General features: G+C 42.5%; 1 protein-coding gene across 5 annotated transcripts in view; it reads right to left on the bottom strand.

The window, feature by feature from the left end:
- MARCHF3 (membrane associated ring-CH-type finger 3) overlaps positions 1-19,154 on the bottom strand; it is an 80,360-nt gene that overhangs the window by 18,995 nt on the left and 42,211 nt on the right. For 2 of the 5 annotated variants that reach the window (XM_064439537.1, XM_064439539.1), the window contains 3 exons: positions 8,563-8,705; positions 7,621-7,837; positions 5,258-5,465 (listed from right to left, as the gene is read on the bottom strand). In XM_064439537.1, coding sequence (XP_064295607.1) covers positions 5,258-5,465; positions 7,621-7,814 — 402 coding nt within the window. In that variant the 5' untranslated portion in view covers positions 7,815-7,837; positions 8,563-8,705. The remainder of the gene's footprint in view (positions 1-5,257; positions 5,466-7,620; positions 7,838-8,562; positions 8,706-19,154) is intronic. The other 3 variants (XM_064439536.1, XM_064439540.1, XM_064439538.1) reach the window with 2 other exon arrangements.

Genomic DNA, 19,154 nt, shown 5'->3' with positions numbered 1-19,154 from the left:
TGTGTCTGTTTCTGTACTAAGCCAAGTGGAATCAACATAGATGCAATATGGAAGCTGAAATGAAGACGATATATAATACTCATATAAAGCTAGCCTAATTTTTACGCTGAAACATAGAAAAAGCAACTATGCGAATAATGTCACACATTTCTAGAGTGGATTTTTTTCTGTGGAGTGGCTGCATTGAAAAGCAGCTTATATAAAAGTGGAAGGTCTATAAAAATTACTAACTGAAACTACTGCAGTTTGATTTCACTGTGTTTGTTTTGAGATCCTTCCAGGTTTGTCACAAGGAACATCAGGTCTACGCATATCAACCACCATATTATAGACTTTTTCTTCCTCCAGTGTCTGGAATTTCTGGTGCTTCAGCCTGGCTCTCTCCGTCAAATGTAGCCAGGCTCTCACTGGCAGTTGGGTGACAAAGACATGGGAGAGAGAAGTAGGGCTACTCAGCAGCAGCTGGGTTTTTTCCTTCGAGATGCATCATCCCCAGGCACATTCACAATGCGATATCCATGTGCCCAAGCGCATGTCCTGCACACCCCTGATTTCCAGGAGACTGCACAGGGGTGCTGGGCATCTAGCACATGGTAATAGAGGTGGGTTCAGGCCTTCCCTGTACTTCTTGCGTTTTGAATTTTATAGTACTATTAGCCCTGGGACTGAGGGGAATGTGCATGTACTGGTAATGTGTAAATAGACAACACCTTTCAGATTACGGGCAAACAGCTCCTTTTAGCTGACCGTAAGGCTGTGGATGTCTCCAAACAATCCCCTTATCTGAAGGAGGAGCTCTGAAATCAAGCGAAATGGCTAGACTTCCTCAGCTGATGCCTGCCAAGTGCCTCAATAGCAACATGCTGTCTAACAAAAATGTGACTCCAAATGGCAGTTCCAAAGATGCTACAGAAAGCTTATGCTCCAGTAGATTATGTCTGATTGAAGTTGGTCGTTTCAATTTTCTGTGCCAGAGCTTGCCGGGTACCCTCCAGAAGGGAGAACAGAAGGACTCAGTGATCTTCAGTATGAAAAAACCCTCTTTTTCTATCACAATCCATCTCCTGCTCCTTTACAACAATATATCACGTTCTCTCCAGTGCAGCTGTTGTGAATAAGTTCACAAGTGACTGAGCCATAAGAAAGTCCCAGGTCCCAATGGAGAGTGGAGGCGCATCAGCCCAGCCTCTGAGCAGCAGTCCTACCAGAAGCAGTGTCATCTGGAGGAAGCGCAACAGTTCCCAGTTAGCTCAGCCCATAAGCAACGCAGTGTAAGTGCTGAAAGTCAGGTGGGGCATGAGGGGGCTCTGCACTTACCTGCAGCGCATTAGCCACCCATTTAATACAATCTATGAAGGCTCAACAGAAAGCAATTCTTATCGACCACTGTAAAATCACACAGGGCACATTGGACATGTGTAGGCCAACGGTATGGAGACAAGGAACTGTAAAGGAGAACATTCCTTTTGGCTGCCCCACCTTTGAGAAACACCTGTGAAGGAGGTGAAATATGTGCGTTCCCTGGTATGTACCTCTCTGACTTGAAAAAGGACAAGTCACAGAGCTCCTCCACTCAATGCAGCAGGAGGCAAAAGACATAAATCACTTTCCTTGAACACTGAAGGAGGGCTTAATCCCCACCATAATGCCAGATTCATGGTTCAGAAACACAATTCTTCTGGGGAAAATAATCTGGGTTAAAAAAAGAAGCAGACCAAGAATGTCTGAAGCTTCACAAATGCAATGTTAAGAGGATGGATCTGCCTGACAGACTGTACTACCATTTCCTGCCTCTCTGGTTGGGTTTTGGGTGTCTAGCAGATTGTACATTTCTTGGGAGATGCTTCTGCCCCAGACAACAGAAACATGTCCTGTGGCACTGGTAAAGGAATGTCTCCCTTGAGAAGTACATAGTTTGAAACTCAGTTGAACAGGGAGAAACTTATGGTGGAGAAAAGATATGAAGGATAAAAGAGAAAATGGAGGTCAAAATGAATACTATTTTTCCTTTGCTTTTCCTTGCCAAAGAAATCCAGGAAAAAACAGGTTGCTGTTTATAACATAAGTCGGGGAGAAAAAGCAAAAGTGAAATCTCTGCATTTTTGCATCCTATGTATGATGTAGGCAGAAGGCAGGATATAGCTGTAGATATGTCCTTTCTATCTGAGTTAAAGATCTCCTGTTTGAGTGCATGGGCCCACATCTGTAGTGCAAATATGGGCAACTGCTTAAAAGAAGGCAAAAAACCATCATGCAACAAATTTTAATGGAGCACTCACTTTCATTTCATAATGAACTAATGGCAAACTAGCAACATGGTGTGGGAGAGGGGAGAAATGCTACGGCTTCTCTAGCCTTTTCTGATCAAATCATGAAGCACAGCAAGAAATCCTCTGCTGCTTCCATAATAATGTACACAGGGGAGGAAGGAACACAGCTGAAGAACCAGCCATGCCACTTATGTTCACTTCATTTCAACCCCACTACTGAAGCCTCTCCTGGGTGCGAACGGCAGGAACAAAGTCAGGTATGACATTTCCAGATAAAGCAAGTACAGTATCTCAATTTGTTTCTGTTAAGATTTCCTTCACACTCAGCTGTTAAGAAGCAGCGATCAACCCAGTGAAGGGATGAGGAAAAAGCATAATACTGTGTTCCCTTCTTTTTTTTGGCCCCTTTAAGAAAGTGAATCATATGTCTTTGAATACACACACACACACACACACACACACACTCCCTCCCTTCCTCTCTCTCTCTGCCTCCCCCGTGCCCCCCCAGCAGGTGGCCCCTTTGGCTTGTCATTCATCCAAACATTACAGCAGGTTTTTGTGAAAGACAGTCTTGCTATACCTGATCCACCTCCCTCCATACACCTATACTCAAAGTAATAAAGGGAGAGGGTGCTTTTAGGACACAGAAGACGAGGGAATCCGGCAACTTGCATCTGCTTTAGTCATGCTTCAGGAACTTCCAGATTTGCTCTAATTATTTGTATGGGGAGGTCTTTAGATTTAAAAGCACTATGTATTAAATAAGTACAAACTTCAAGGACAAACTTAAATTATACTAACAGAAATCAAGAAGTTTGTCTGATATCGTTCTGCTTAATTTGCCCCCTTGCATACAACTCATCTTAGTTACTCTTTGTATCTGCTGCTCTCAACTTTAAAAGTACAGCTTCAATTCCTTTCTAAACTGAAAATGTAAGTTTAGAAAGATCTTGTATAAGATCAAAAAGGACTTCAAAAAAGTCAGTTGCCTTTTTTTACTACCTTTTCTGCAACTGCATATAATTGTTGATTACTGCACTAAAATACTGTGGGTATAGCAGCTGAGAAGCAAGAAAAGATGAGGTAGTACGGAAAAACATCAATTAACACTGTGTACTACGTTTCAGAAGTGTTCTTGCACCTGCTTCTCATTTGTCCTCAGCTGAGAAACAAGAGACAGCTTTATCATTATTATAGTCATTATTATTGTTGTTGTTGCTGTTATTTATTACTGCTTTTGCCAAAAAGAAGCCTCACTTAATCAGGGAGTGATCAAGCTACTATACTCGCCCAGCCTGGGTAGGGTTAGCTTCACTTTCAACTTCTTCAATCATCATTAGCTCCCAACAATGTCACGTCCCATTTGTGCAAAGCAATCCTCACAAGCAGCTGTTGCAAAGGAACAGCTTGAAGAAGCTGGACTCAAATCAAACTGTTTAGTTTGCACTGCCTCAGCATCACTTATCTTTCGTTTCAGAAGGCAAATTCAGAGTGGCATCGTCCTAGCGCCAAAACCGCAACGGAAAACTGCTTGGCGCAGGCTGACAGCAGCTGGCCAAAAGAAGATGTTATCATCTTCATTGGAGAATGCCCAGTCATAAAGATTTTGCTGCTCAGCCACTGACAGCCTGAGAACACTCAACAGCAGTGTTTCTCAAACTGGGATCAGCTTCCTCAGAGAGGCTGGAGTCCTGCTAGAAGCATCAAACAAAAAGCCAGAGGCAATAGAACCAGCTGGACTAGGCTTTCTCTGGTTAAGGCTTAACAAGACTTACGGGTCTTCTGTAAATACCATGTCATGTATCTCTTTTTTTGCCGATCCTAGGGAAGAATGAAGATATCCTTAGGCTTAGACACAAAATACGCATGCCTAACTTAATCCAGCATAAAGCGATTTTGGTAGCCTTCAATGAGAACTGCTCACCTCTCTCTGCACAGGTCCCTGACACGCTTCCCAGTAGTCAGTTTTACCTTGTATCCTCTCATGTGTGAATAAGAGCAAAACAAGATGCCTCTACCCTCCCTCTTATTTTTAATACTGTATGTCCTTCAACCAGTTCTGCTATAGTTTACAGGAACAATGAAGATGCACAGGAAGGACAAGTTGTCCTGAACCCAAGCTTAGCATATAAGCACCAGTATCACCATGTGGCACAATAAGATGCTTCTTATTACTTTTGAAAAATGTAATTATTTGTAACTCACTTTTCATTCCAACACAAACCATATTTTTTACAATTTTTTTCCAAATGAAAACAGGGGAGGAAAAACATCATTTAACAATGTAAAGACAGGGATCTTGGCTTTTTTTCTTTGCTTTTTTTTCTTTTCTTGGGGACAAAAAAAAAAAGCTTGGCAAACTTCATGCAGTCACTAAAGCATATATGGTTGGCAAAAACTGAACTTTAATTGATAAGAGAGAAACAATTGTCCAATTCACTGTTGAGTCTGGTACACAGGCAAGAGGAGGCCAAAAGGTCACTCACAAACGGCTAAACATGCCAGCCACTGAGCAAGAACAATTCCTTCTTGTGGGCTTGACATAGAAACTAGGATTCTAAGGCTACTTGGTTTGTTACCTCTCTCTCAAAATCAAGAAAAAAAAAAATTTCTGACCTATATTTAATGTGCTGAATACTGATGCTTGTCTCACATTCCACATAAACTGTTACTTACCTCTCTTCCATCCTCTACCAAGCTGGCTGGTATACTAGGAATTCACTGCACACTGTTTCCCAGATCTTCACTCACATTTACAGTGAAGCAAAACCATTGATCCCATTTTTCTTCCTTGTTTTGCTTTGGTTCAAAATCAGGGTCTTGTTATTCCTGCCCTTTCCCTGAGCTCCTGCCCTCATCTTGCCAAGCCCAAAACTCACAGCTTCCTTCGGCTTTGGCAGAGCTGCAAAGACTTTGTGATTCCTATATAAAAACAAGTGATTTGCTCATTAAAGCTAAGCTTTAGGGGATGTGCCCCATGTACTGACCTCCACCAACGGCCTGGGTTTGCGCTCCACTGCAAACCTGAAGTGGCAGAGTTCACAGTAGCTGGTGTTTGAAGATGACAGCCAGTGCTCCAGGCAGCTGCGGTGAATAGTTCCCAGGGTCCCCATACATTCACAGGGGGAAAGCAGGTCTTCCTGACTGCTGCCCTCATGGCAGATCCTGCACATTGGCCGGTCATTGAAGGGGTTGCTAGAGGAGGAGAGAAAATTGCTGGTCAGTACACAGGGCTGTGATCTAGCCTCTCTCTCCCTGTATGTCATGAATTAACAATGTGGGAAATACGTGCAGCTTGTGTACTTTGCTCTCTCGTTAGTACACCGAGCTGCTGGGCTAATGGCTGCAGGCTCTTTGGAATCCTTCGTTAAAATATCTCTTCTGTGGGGGGAAAAAGTGGAGAGTGAAAAACTCATCAGAGTGGCAGATGAGAGACAGATGACCAAGTGCTTCTGTAGCTTTTTATTTCCCACCTCTTCACAGTGCAGCAGAGCAGCCACTTCAGGAAATCCCTAAATGCATCAGGGAAGTTTTAAACCTGTCTCAGCTGGGCACCTCTTACGCTGCTGAAGATCTGTGCCATCACATCTGACCTACAGGGTAGCATCATTTATGCTAGTGATGATCCCCTGACCTACAGGGTAAGCTGTTTTCAATGATCAACAGGAAAGGACTACTGCACCTGAAACAACAGCACCTTGCCCTGTAGTGGTGCGAAGGCAAGGCCATAACTTCAGGCAGGCGTGTGCAAGCAGGACGCTCCTGTCCCTTGGGAGGGTTGCCTTCTCTTTGGGACAACACCCCCCAAGCAGCTCAAGGAGTGATATTAACGGCACAGAAAAGGAGGACTGTGCCAAACACATCCATCCTGTATTGCTGCCTGCAGCTATTTCTCCTGCATTGCCTCTGCCAAAGCCGCCACCTTGCTGGTGGCGGGGTACTAATGTGCAAAGGGGGACAGGTGTTCCTCCTGCCAGTGAAAACCTAAAGACTCTGATGTTAACTATTGATATTCCTGTTTTACAGAGGAATCTTTTGAGAAAGAGGAAAGGAGTCATGTGGTTTCCCAGGGTGCTTGGGCTTAGTGCAGCAGGAGGAAAGCAGGAGCAGGCTGCGAGCACCAGTGCTGCTGAACCATGGATCCACTTCAACGCAGCTTCAACTCAGTCCCCCGACTGCCAAGGCTGAGGAGGTCGATCTCTTGGCTGAGGTCTTCAAAACAAGAACTCTCCCTACCACATATGCCACCTCAGGTGATCACAGAAAAGCCGGTTTTCTCACTGTCACTGACAAAACCTTGTTAGCAGATAGCATATGGTAGTGAAGAGCTGTTCCCTCTGTCCCACTCCTGGCTCTTTGCAGGATGCACCAGGTAGACCTCACTCAAGCGTAACTGCAAGAAAGTGTAAAGAAGCCAGCCTGGTCTTTTCAATTTGCCTGGTAAAACAGTATGAAGTTGTGCTCAGTGCTCTACAGACACATCTGAGCTGTGCAAAACACACATGGTTTAAAAAAGTTGCTACAAGTAAAGGGGAAAAAAGCCCTTTCAGGCTGTCACATCACACACGCAGCAGCACTTAATAATTTCACTCTTCACATGAGTGCAGTGGATGGGTTTATAGTAGCTGTTTTGTGAAAAACCAGGGCTACCTCAAGAGCTGTGCAGTTTTTCTGGTTTCACACTAGTGAAGTGGAGCTTAATTTTGACTCAAGTATCAAGTCTAGATATGGCCAAACTCTTAAACATACTCTTTCTTGCTTCTAATGAAAACAAAGCCAACCTGAAGCAGGCTAGTGTTTCAAAAGGTATACTTTAAATGTATATTTCACCACTAATCTGCCATTATAAACCGACAGCAGAAAAAGCCCCTCTCAATCACTTGGACAATGGCTGAAGCAGCAACACTTGTGTGTGCACCTCTGCTAGAAATAGCTTGCCTGGCCACTCAGCGCCCTGGCTTGGGAAGTGTGAAGGAAACGTGTCGCAGAAGTGCTGGTGGCAGCACGCAGGCGAAACACAGCATCCCCTGCCAGACAGTGCCCGCCGAAGCCTCCCACTGCGTATCAGGGCAAATTATTGCAGCTGGTGCGCTTGAGCAGTAGCATCCCTAGACAGCTTGCTTCCCCATTCTTCACTGAGTATAATGGTAAAGGCTTAATTACATATGTAGCATAACCATTATAAAGTTAGAACAAGGGTTTAATTATACCTGCACTGTGGTAAGCCTTCATGAAGCACACCACCACATCTTCCCTTCAAGCACCTGTGGGACTTGCTGACAAGCTGGGGAGGATGCACATGAGCCCATGTGGGGAAGGGGCTCGTCCCATCCCACTACCCCCCACGTACCTCTGCGTGGTGAGCGTCCGCACGACAGAGGAGAGCAGCTGCCCATCTTTGGCCGACACCTGCATGACATACTGCGGGCAGCTGCCAGCTGGGCCACTGCCACTGTCACTGGGCAAGGTCTTGCCGTCGGATGCCGGCGGGCGCGGGCGCTCTGGCGGGACTCCCGGCAGGTGACTGAAGTGGCTTGTCCTCATGGCAGCAGGTGGTGGGTCCCCATCTAGGGAGGAGGGAGGACAGAGCAGTGGGGTGGGGGGAAGAGGCACGTCCCTCCCTGTCTAAAACTCTGCAGCACTGATCGATACCAGGCGTGAGAAATAACGTTCCCCCCTTCCTGCCCCAGCCCTCTGAAACCCGCTCAGCAGGGAGAGGAAGCTCACAATGTTACGTGTTGCGGAAAAACAGTCTGTACATCTCAGAAACATCAAGCTGGGGCTCTGCGCTGCTTTTTGTCTCTGCAGACTCCTCAGGTCATAAGGGATAAATGGAAAGACTGAACCTTTTTCTCTCTTCTTCCCGCCACAACCAAATACGGCAAAGGAATACACAATCTTCACCTTGTATGCTTTTAAACTTAAAAGCTGCCCCTGTCCACCAATGGGGAAAGTTATGTATAGGAGGAGAAAGTGGCCAATCATCTCCAAATCCCCTGTGAAAACACTCCACTGCTGCTAAGTGCCTTCCATCACCAACCCACAGCAGAGCATGGACCCGCAAAATAATCCTGTATGGGTCTTTTGTCACGCAGACCTGCTTAATAACAGCCTGCGTGCAGTAATAATTTATGCCACAAGGTGAAGTAGAAATCAAAGCTTGCCTGTGTTTTCTCCGCTTTGCTTTCTCCCATCACTTAGAGTGTACTTTGTATGATGCTCTCAAACGTGGTAACTGGAAAGCAAGGGTTATGCTGGTAACAAAGAGCCTGGGAACATAAATTCCTGATACCTGCCTACAATGCTCCTTGCTGTGTGCGCTCGTCGGTGTGAGGAGGCTGCGTGATTCAACAGGCTGAACACTAGGCTATGTGCCTGCAGGCTTGCTCTCCAGGTCAGTCACCGACAGCTGATGTACAGGGTGGATCAATCCCTCTGCAAAAGAGGGGAGAGACTTCCTAGCATGCCTTGAGACACTTGGCTACAGTCACATGTAAATGCTAGGGGTTACTACTATAATATTCCCATGTTGAAATCAGACACATTTGTCTGCACTGCATTTAACCCTCAAAAAAAGCGTTTTGCATTAGACACCACTGTTACTTGTGTAGTACCAGTACGGCAGCAGGAAACAGAGCCTTTAAAAATTAAACATTAATCCACTCTCTTAAACAGAAGTATTGGTCTGGGTTTTAAACAGAGTCCTGGAATACGATCTCATTGGATTTGAGCAAATAGCAGTGCTAACTTTCTGAAGTCTCCTGAATGGATGTCTTTGACAGCAAGACTTTGTAGCATGTGAGGATGTGATGGGGGTGCTGGATCATTTGTACCATGCAAGTTTTCACATAGGGACTTATATTCTTAGACAGGCAACTAAAATAGGAAAATGCTTGGCAAAGTGTTTCTTTTACAGGATTATTTCAGCTATTTTCAGACCATGCATACCCCAGAGAGAGAAATGGAGGCTGATGAGGCAGCTTACAGGGGATACAGTGTTCAGAGAATGGGGAAGGAAATCATACTCTGGCCCTCATTTACAATGAAAATGAAGCAAATGGCTGATTTCAAAACCATTAACACATAAAAGACGCAGACTTTTTAAGAGAATGAGAGCCATGGACTCTCTAAGGAGATCATGGTATCAGCAACATTTTAGTTTTAAAATCCATACTGAGAGTGTATAACAAGAATATTCAGCAGCTGAGTAGCTGCTTCATTAAACTTAAAAAGCCTGGGCAGTACCACGCTTACAGACCCATGCTACAGGATTATATATTTCTTTTCTGGTTGCCTCACTGACCTCATTAAGTACAACAGCAGATTTATTGTTGCATATAAAGTCACCATCCAAGCCGTTATAAACACATTCATCGGCCACTTGATGAGTTCAGAGCATTTGCTGAAGCATCAGATGATGCAACTAAATGCAAAGCTTTAACGCACACCAGAAATAATGTTGTTATATCCCAGGAATGATGTTAATTCATATTTCTGTGTACAGTATTGCGTTGATATCCCACTTTGACACAGCAAATACCCTTTCTACCTATCCATTTTTCTTGAAGAAAGTTGGAAGTTACAACATATTTTCCTGACTTCAGAAGAATTATTTTCACACAAACTCAGTGTATGTGCATGAAAGTAATACAATTATAGAATTAAATAATATGTGCTTTAATGCTTAACCCTGTGGCAAATAATGAAGATTAATTGCCCTAAGAGGCACAGAGATCCTAGGCAAATCTGAAGTCAAAGCTGGCATTAAGGAACTGTAAATCTTAGTACCACAAAACCCCAAAGTCTGTTTTTACCCATATTTATGTATTGTGTTCTGTCAGGATGTTTTTCACTGAAAGAGGTGGAAATCTGTCGCAAAAATCTTAACAGACGAAGAAAAATTAAGAAAATAGCAGGAAGATGTATTTAGAAGGTATTTAGGGAGAGAAGCAATATTAAATGGGGGAAGCCAGAATATCAATATTTATTTCAGATAACAGAAAATTCAGAGAAAAGTGGCTGAATTTGGCATGATCGATGTATGTTTGAAGAAATCTAGTAATTAGCTTTTTTCTTTTCTGCGTTACTATACCCACCTCTCTTGCACATCTCTTGTCTATCCAAAATCTATTTTAAGATTACCTTACTAATGTAATATTTAAACCAGATCCTTTCCCTGTTCTAGGTTTTCTACTTTGCCTTTGGTACCAGTCCCTGACTCCCTCTTCTCAGAACCTCCATGACATGAGATCTTCTGATGGGAGGTGGCAAAGTCTAGCTGTCTTTTAGAGCGACTCTCCAGTTTCAGCACTACCTTCCAACTGTCACTGGTAAGCATATAGCTCTTGGTATTCTTCTTCCCTTCACTTTCTTATGTAATTACTTCAACCGCATTTTCAGGGTTTTTTAATGATCACAAATTGAAAAATCCTGAGGTAAGAAGAAATTATTTTATTTGGATGTGTGTTTTATATATATATGCCAGGTTTTATAGATATATAGATATAGATATGGATAGATATATGTATATATGTATTTTATATATATGGGTTTAAGGGTATCAGAGTAAAAGTAAATATATTGCATGCATTTTCTTTGTACCATAAGTATTGGCGGGGGGAGCTGTTGAATTAGCTGAGCTGTTCTGTGTCCTTAGAAATTTCAGATTCCTGGAAAGAGGTCAGTACAGGTTTTCCTGGTGAAAGGACATAGTGGAACACCATTCTATTAGTCACTGATTAGAGTGTCCTAGTTGTGATTTATTCTTTCCACTTCATCCACTGGGTTATGGAGTACATATCCCTCAGCAAGCACTGCAAATCTCACATATTTTTCTGTTCCTTTTGCATTCAGCACTCTGGCTTACAGACATGAAAAGCCCAAGTCTCATAATAACAAGTCTACTCCCTTGTTCAATTTATGTAGTTGCAGATGCAGATGATCACAGTAGTTACAGTCATTTATGCTATTTCATTCAAAAAAAGTGCAGGCATTACACGTGGAGTTAGTAAATTAAACCTAGCTGTCACTGCAAAGCTAGGTTTCAGAAGGGAATGAGATGCACCATACTCAAGCAAATTACGTGAGGTAATGTTGGAGCTGGGTAGAAGGTTCAAGTGCAGCCTACATCCTTTGCCCCGTAATAACTTATAGGATGCTATTTTAGCAAATGTTAGGGATAACTTACACTCTTTTTTCTCTTCTGATCTGTTGGCTGCTACCCCCAGTGTTAAAATGTAAGCCAACATAATATGATTATCTTCCCTCTCTTTGCCCTCTCCCCCCTGCTTAATTTTTTAAATCATTCTGAAGTCCAGGCTGCTTTCTAGGGCTTCTGTAGTTATTAAGAAGTATCTGGAAGTAATTTTTTCTTCACATTATATGAATTAATGCAAATATTTTGGGAAAGTGGCTTAGCCCTACAAACAAATGCCACCAAACACTTTCAATCTTTGTTTCACAGACAAGCTACTTCTGGGCTTAGTCAACTGCTGGTTATTGCTAACAACACGTCCCCACTGAGGTCAACAAACACTTCTTTATATGCTGCAAGGTTTATAGCATATCTTCTTCCCCATGCTTATATTTCTTTTTAAGAGATTTATAACTTCTGTATCAAGAGAAACCATGAGACTCAACAAATGCCAGTGAGCAAGGCACTGATACTCTTATTGAATTATACTCAAATATGAGATGTTCAGGGCATTACTGCCCTGAAAAGGAATTTACAGAGGAAACCATCTGCATTCACAATAAGCACCTACAACTGGAATCCTTGTTGCACTCTTTCCTACTGTGCGTGAACAGACCTAATTTCTTAAACCTATAAAGCATTATCATGCTGATGAGTATATTATCACCGTAATTTTTTTTAAGCAGTGGTGCTTTTCTGCTGAAGCTGTTAGCGGCTCAGATTTGCATAAGACAAAAAGATCTTACACTTCAAGCAGTGGGTTGCAAAAGTTAAACAAATATTCATGTAGAGATTGAGTGTGAATTGCTCACTTTTTTTTAGCATCATTGCTAAGAATAGCACATATTGCATCTCTTATAGTCATGCAGTTTCAAACTTAGAAATCCATTCACCTTTCTTATTCCATGTTCCCATGAGTCACCCTATTAGTTTCAAGACATGCAACTCAAGCATGCATCAATCTGCTTCAAGACTTAAAAACATGCATAGAAAAACACTACCTTCCCATCTGGAGACATTTTCCCAGGAAATACTGCATTATTTAAAAAACACAGACATTATTAAAAAAAAAAACCAGCTTTCAGAGATGTATTTTTGTTTCCTATTTATGTACTTTCACATGCCAGAAGAATATTTCTCTTTCCACTCTATCCACAGCCCAGTGCTCAAGACTAAAATTACAATCGAGTATCAAGTAGAAAAGGAAAACTAGTTGTCCTGAAGGCCAGGGGTGAAACCAAGCCACATTTTGATATTCTGTGACTTGACAGGACTGTGTCTCCTACATGGGCCCACAACTGCCTCAGTGTGCCCAAGAGATTCTGCAGGTACAAACCAACCTCTTGTGCAAAAATTACTCTTGCAGTTTGGCCCCAGTGACTTGTGTTCATGGACAGGTTTTTACTTCAGGACAGGTCAGCAGATTTGGAGCACAGATACAGTTCTGCATTGTACCGCAATGTAGAAGAATGGTGCACCTCATGGAGAAATGTCTTCTGCCTTTATTTCTTCTAACAATCCTAGTTCATTACTCAGAATGCAAATTGTTACCTCCTAAGTAATGAACAAATTACTGGTTTCAAAAGTTGTCTGTAATATAGTTGTCAGAGGCAGTGTGAAAAAGGTGTTCTTCACTGGCTTCAAACCTATCAAACAAGCGTTAGTGTTGTGATTTAACCCAGCAGGCAGCTAAACACCACACAGCTGCTTGCTCACTCCCGTACCCCAGTGGGATGGGGGAGAGAATCAGGAGAAAAAAAAGTAAAACTCCAGAGGCTGAAGGCATTGCAGCAACTGGATGGCTTGCTGCTTTGGCTCTCGGATTCACCTTCCCACTGAAAAATGCGAAAGAAGAACTGAAATTCTCAACTTGAGAGTACTTTGAAACTCCCTCATTTTTTACCTATTAAGAAACAAGTCAGAACCTTTCTAAAAGAGCAGGACACCCTGGGGCACATTAAACTCTTATTTTAGTAACTCTGACACTCATGAAGAAGTTTTCTGTACATCATTTCCACGGCATTCATAGCTGGAATTGTTTTAAATGTTTCTCGACTCTTCCCTCCACACTTCACCACACAGAGCTGCATGGATCCCCTGCTGGTTTCTAACAGAGTAACTGGCTGTTCCAGTTGTAGCCTCAGATGCTGCCCACCAACATGAGGGATAGGTCCACATTTCTTTCAGTATGTTTCTTAGAAATCAGCTGGCAACTGTCAGCTGATAATTATAGCTTAGGAACCTGGCGCCACTAGGAGATGTCTGAAGGGCAGGCATGGCCCAGGCTCCCAACCTGCCGCTCCTGTCCCCTGTGGCATGCATCTGGCCATGCCCCGTCCCTCCGCATTTGTCTCCCCAAGACCCCAGCTCATCAGCTACTCTTACTTTTTTCTCTGGACTCAGTTCCAGTACGGTTGTGTGATCCTGTGTCTGATTGGGGTTGTTCTTTGAAGGAAGGCTTTACAGCAGCTAAGCCCAGAACTCATAACGGGAAATGCCTGCTCTCCTACAGCCTTAGTAGATTTAAGGATCAGTACAATTGATATACTTGCTTTGTTTGTTAAAAAAATAAAGAAAATAAAAAGGTACAGTAATTTTCAGCAAAAATATCTTACTCCACAGGCGGTGCACATAAGACCCTTAAGTCCTCCAGAGTGAAAAATTAATTTTGCAACTTGAGAAGATGAAATAACTCCTACAACTAATCAGTCAGTCACATGTGCCTTAGTATACAGGAGGACATAAGATGCTGCCTAACCTGTTCACTACAGAGGTGCAAAGCACTCTCTGGCATCAAGCCATCAGTGAGAATGGCAGAGGGGAACCAGCATTGGGACACAGCAGTTCTGGGACACAATGACAGGAGAAAGACATCGGCGAACATTTTTGTTAAGAATCCATACAACCTGTTGAACAGCATTCAGTTGTAACAACTACACCACCACCACCAAACCCTCCCAAGGAGCTCTGAGAGACAACTGAATGCTGCAAGAGGAAGATGTAATTCTTGTTTACCAGTTAAGGAGGCCAGTAAACTTTATACTCCTTGAAAGATTTCACTTTAAAGCATGTCAACATATAGAAAGTAGTGCAATACCAAACCCCACTGATATTAGGCAATCTTAGTTTGGCAGTTTCAGTCCACAGTTTACTAATTTTTCATGCTGTAGATAGCATTTTCTGCTCAACTGGTCTGACTGCAGAAAGCTCCGGGGCCTCTTAAAAACTACCATGCAGTAGGCTGCACACAGAGTCTAATTTTATAAGCAAGCATATCAAAGAACTGAGTGCTAGTCTGAGGCAGTAGCACAAAGCAGTTCAGCATGAATAGTCCTTAAGAGTCTTTCCTTGCATTTAAAAAAATCACTGCCCACCCATAAATCAAAGGTTTTTTGTTATGAACTGAACCTTGAACCACTTTTCATGAGAGCAATGGACTACCTTTTTGGCACTGTGGACTTTAATAAACTGCTTTATATGTCTGCACAGCCACTAACTTAAGTCTTTTGCTTAGATTTTTCTTCTTTTGTTGTTTGTCAAAATGGAAGATGTCACATGATAACACATGCCATGTACTTACGTTGGGCATTTTAGTCTTGCATTAATAATGAATATCAGAAAATAAAAATACAGTTTACAACTGATCTGGAAATAGTAATGATAGTTTCTTTCAAAGTATAAAGACATAAATTTTCTTTTCTAGTATTAGTCTTTTCTAGTGGAAATGTCTTTCCTCATAGGGGTTGGAATGCAAGACCTGTCTGTCTCATTCTTCCTAGAAGTCATTTTCGATTACTAGACAAACAGGAGGAAGTTATGATTCAGCATACTGAACGGTGCTGCCAACAGACTTTCCCTCCTGAGCTGAACAAGCTGCTTCCAGGTTCTCTGGAGCAATGCCATTTGCAGAAAACCGGTGTTTCCACAACTGCCCTTTGTGTGAATGGGCTCCCTGTACCTGCAGAAGCTGGTAGAACATAGGCATGAATAAAACTGCCTAATGTGCTTGACTGCACCCTTACTAAGCGTAATCTGTGAAACAAACAAGTGTTTCTGTATGTGCTGCCAATTTTGCATTTGTAAATTCCTGGCAATGGGTTGGATTTGCAAGCCAGGCTCCTGGAATAGCCACTTAATCTACGCTTGCCCATTGCATGCACTGGGCGTATGAAAAAGCTCTGCTGAAGTCCATCTTCCTCTCTGCCTACCTGGCACTCCTTGTAACTCTGTTCCAGTTACCCCAGTCCACACAACTGGCTGCTGTGTCTTCAAGTCCAGATGCCATTTGCTAATATGGGTTCTTCTGGTCTAAGGGTCTCCTGAGTGCTCAGCTCCCTGGAGCGGGACATACACTGGCTTCCGAATGCTGGGCAACATCCTGTGCCTGTGCCTTGTGCCTCATGTATTAGTGAAGGAGGACAGGACCATGACTGTTGAAGGTTACTCTGGAAGGGGGTACTAAAGACGCTCTGCTCTGAGATAAGCATCCTCAGTGAGGAGTGATGTAGTAGTTTTGCTGACAATCTTGAGTGGAGGAGTCAAAATGACTTAAGTATTTTCCAGCTTCTTTCCCCAACCTCCTCTGTGCTGCTTGCCACTATAAAAATCTTTTTACTAGGCTTCCTTAACTGAGAAAGCTAAGAATACTTGGAACTGGAGGCTAAGGCTTGCCTGCACCTGTTTCTGGGTGACCTCATTCAGGCTGAATCCCTGCAAACAGAGGAAGATGCTCACCCTAACATGTTCCTAAATTCCCTTTTTTTCATTGCCACATCCTCGTCACACTTCCCCTCCTTTCTTTCCCCACTTTTGTCCACAAACCTTCTGCTTGTTCTGGCCCCACTTAATGACAAATTTTGGAGGACAATGAGACAAAGCTTCCCCCAGGCCACCCCTTTCCCTTCTGCCAGCCTGGTGGTGGGTGGACCTGGGAAGCAGGACTGACCCTGCACCAACCCTCTGCAGGCAGCAGCCATAAGTGCATGAGATCCCTGCAGCAGAAACCCAAACCTACCTTTATTAAATGACAAAGTCTAAGGCTGGAAAATTATAATTTCTGCCAGAATTATGCTAAGTGCTGGGGCAGTGCTTGTCTCCATTTCTTTTGATTAGTGGGTACAAACTGGGAAGCCTGGCTTCCCACAGAAACAATATGGCTTAATGAATAAATACAGTTCCTGAGGTCTGATCCAGAATGAATCTGAAGGGTGGCTTCCCTCAGTGGGGTATGAGATGGCATTGCCCTGGATCATTGTTTCCACGTGATTTGCTTATACCTTGTGTCATCCCAGGACAAGGCTTAAACTGCAGGTATTTTCACACTTAAGCACCAAAATGCAGTGTTGGAATTAGCATCTACTGAAATGCTGAGAGCTTACAGGTTAAGAGGCCTGGAAGCTCATTTTTGCACTGGAAAGTAAGTTATAGATTCTCTTTTATTTTCTTAAATTAGGTCACTTTATACAGATGAGACAAGCAGATTTTCTAACCAAGTGCCAGACATGCATGTTTACTTCTTCGCCTAAGACCTGTAAGATGAGGCCTAGAATTTAGTTTCTTTTCAGCAAGGGCCAAAGGACAAGGAATCCCATGTCAGTCCTTCAAAGCCAGGATTCATCTCTCAAAATCACTAAGCACTTTGTTCTGAAAAGCGCCAACCTTTTTTTTTGCACAACACATATTACTGATACTGCACTTCCTTTGAGAAATCCCCTTCTCTTCAAGTACCTAGGATTTAATCAGAAAACCTGTCTTTTGCAATTTCCAACAGCAGCAGTTTTAACTGGATCAGTCAGTGCCTCTGGACTCTGTTTGGCCTCTCTTCTATTTAGATCCTCCATTTCTGGTGGTTGTTTTATCAGAAAAAAATTGTAATCCAAGAGCGTGGGATGCTCCTTCCACACAGCACATCTGATTATGTCCTCTGGGACTCAACACTACATCTGCACACTTCAGGGCAGCTAAATGCACCAAAGAAATGTAACAGAAATTACACCTACTACACCCTGATGTTTTATAGCTAACTATTTTTTCAGCAGATAGTGAGGGCCAAGACAGTGAAGGACCTCTTTGTCAATTATGAAGTCCTGAAGTCTTTGTTAAATACAAAGTCTTAAGAGAACAAGTCAAGTCAGACTCTGTCCAAATGTGCTGCATTTGATGGAAATATTACTATTGACCTCCCCCAGCTTTATATTGGACTTGAAGTTACTGTTCAGCAGCTGTAGGATGAAGCTCAGGGGAGAATGCTTGAGGTTAAATCTGTATGTACTCCCAAGGCCACGTTTTCCCCAGGGAACATTCAAAAATAGCTCTCACCATTTCCACTGCAAGGCTAAAAGGAGGGCTGCTAACACCACGAGTTATAGCCCTGTCACACAAAATAAATCCCTAACTGTGCATCATTTTCTACTCACACAGGTAAAGATCAGCTGAATTCAACTGATTATTCCTGACTAGGTAAGGTCAAGCTAAAAATGACTTACTTAAACTGCAAATGTCATAAATATTGCTTAACTGCATGCCTGGGGCTTTGTAATGAATTCCTGTTCATGTAAACCTTGTGTAAATGAATTCTTTGCCAAATGGCAGCAGTTTGTAAACCCATGGTTTAACATGGCTCATAGTGGTCTAGCCCGCATAAATCTTGAGCGGGACTATGACCAAGCAACCTCTCTGTACAAGAGCTTGCACAACAGAGAACACGGGCAGCACTGGCTGGCGATGGAGGCAAGAGTCTGAAAATTGCAAGTCAAACAGAGCCAGGGATGAAAAGCAAAAAGCAAAATGTTTTTAATTATTAAAGAGAAATAGTTGGAGAAATGTGGTCACAGTATTTCTACAGATAGCTTAACTAAAATGCTAATTCTTTTGTTCATAGTTGCTAAGCTAATAATTTGCCCACTTTACTGTATTTGTTTCTTCCAGTTCTTGCAGTCCAGACTGCACTCAAATATGTTCTCATTAAAAATATCATATTTATAGTCCTCATCACTGATGGAAAAGCAGTTGAATGTAAGAAAGTTACAAAATATACTAAAAAAACCTTTGAAATGAAAATAAGTAGAACATTAAAAACATTTCTCCTTTTAATAGCTTTAAATTTTAATTCTAGGGTTTAGCAATATTGGCTACATCAGTCTTAAACACTTGCTAACAGAAACTTTGTTAGAAGCTCAATGAATATGATTTCTCTTTAACCTTTCAGTTTTGAAATAGAGAAACAAAGCCTGTTCTCTTACCCTGAATACCTCTGGTTTGATGCATTGTAATTTAACCTACAATCATTCAGATACCTTTACATTAATTTCTCTTTTTTTAGTCTCCATCTGCGTAAGTGTTTAATATTAACATTTACTTCCTGTACAGAGCACCTCTTTCCTTCCCGTGTGATGCATCCCAAACACCTTACCCGGTGAAGCCTTTCAGCAGTGCTCTATGCAAGATACATGCACTAGTAAAATCATTGTCTTCTAATGTTTTATTCATCCATGAATCAGCTGATGGCATTTTGTAAATACATGAAACTCAGCTTGTATGTATTGCTTTGCAAATCATGCTCCAAACAAATATATATAAATGTAAAATATGTGCTTTCTCTCATTCTAAGACTGTCTGATCACCCATGTGTTTCTGAAGGTGCCATCTAACAAGCCCTCTTCTTCACTAAAGAGAATTGACTTTGTATTATT

Source organism: Phalacrocorax carbo, chromosome Z, assembly GCF_963921805.1.
Source record: "Phalacrocorax carbo chromosome Z, bPhaCar2.1, whole genome shotgun sequence".
In the NCBI taxonomy this organism is placed as follows: Eukaryota; Metazoa; Chordata; class Aves; order Suliformes; family Phalacrocoracidae; genus Phalacrocorax; species Phalacrocorax carbo.
This window is presented reverse-complemented; position numbering and strand designations above follow the sequence as displayed.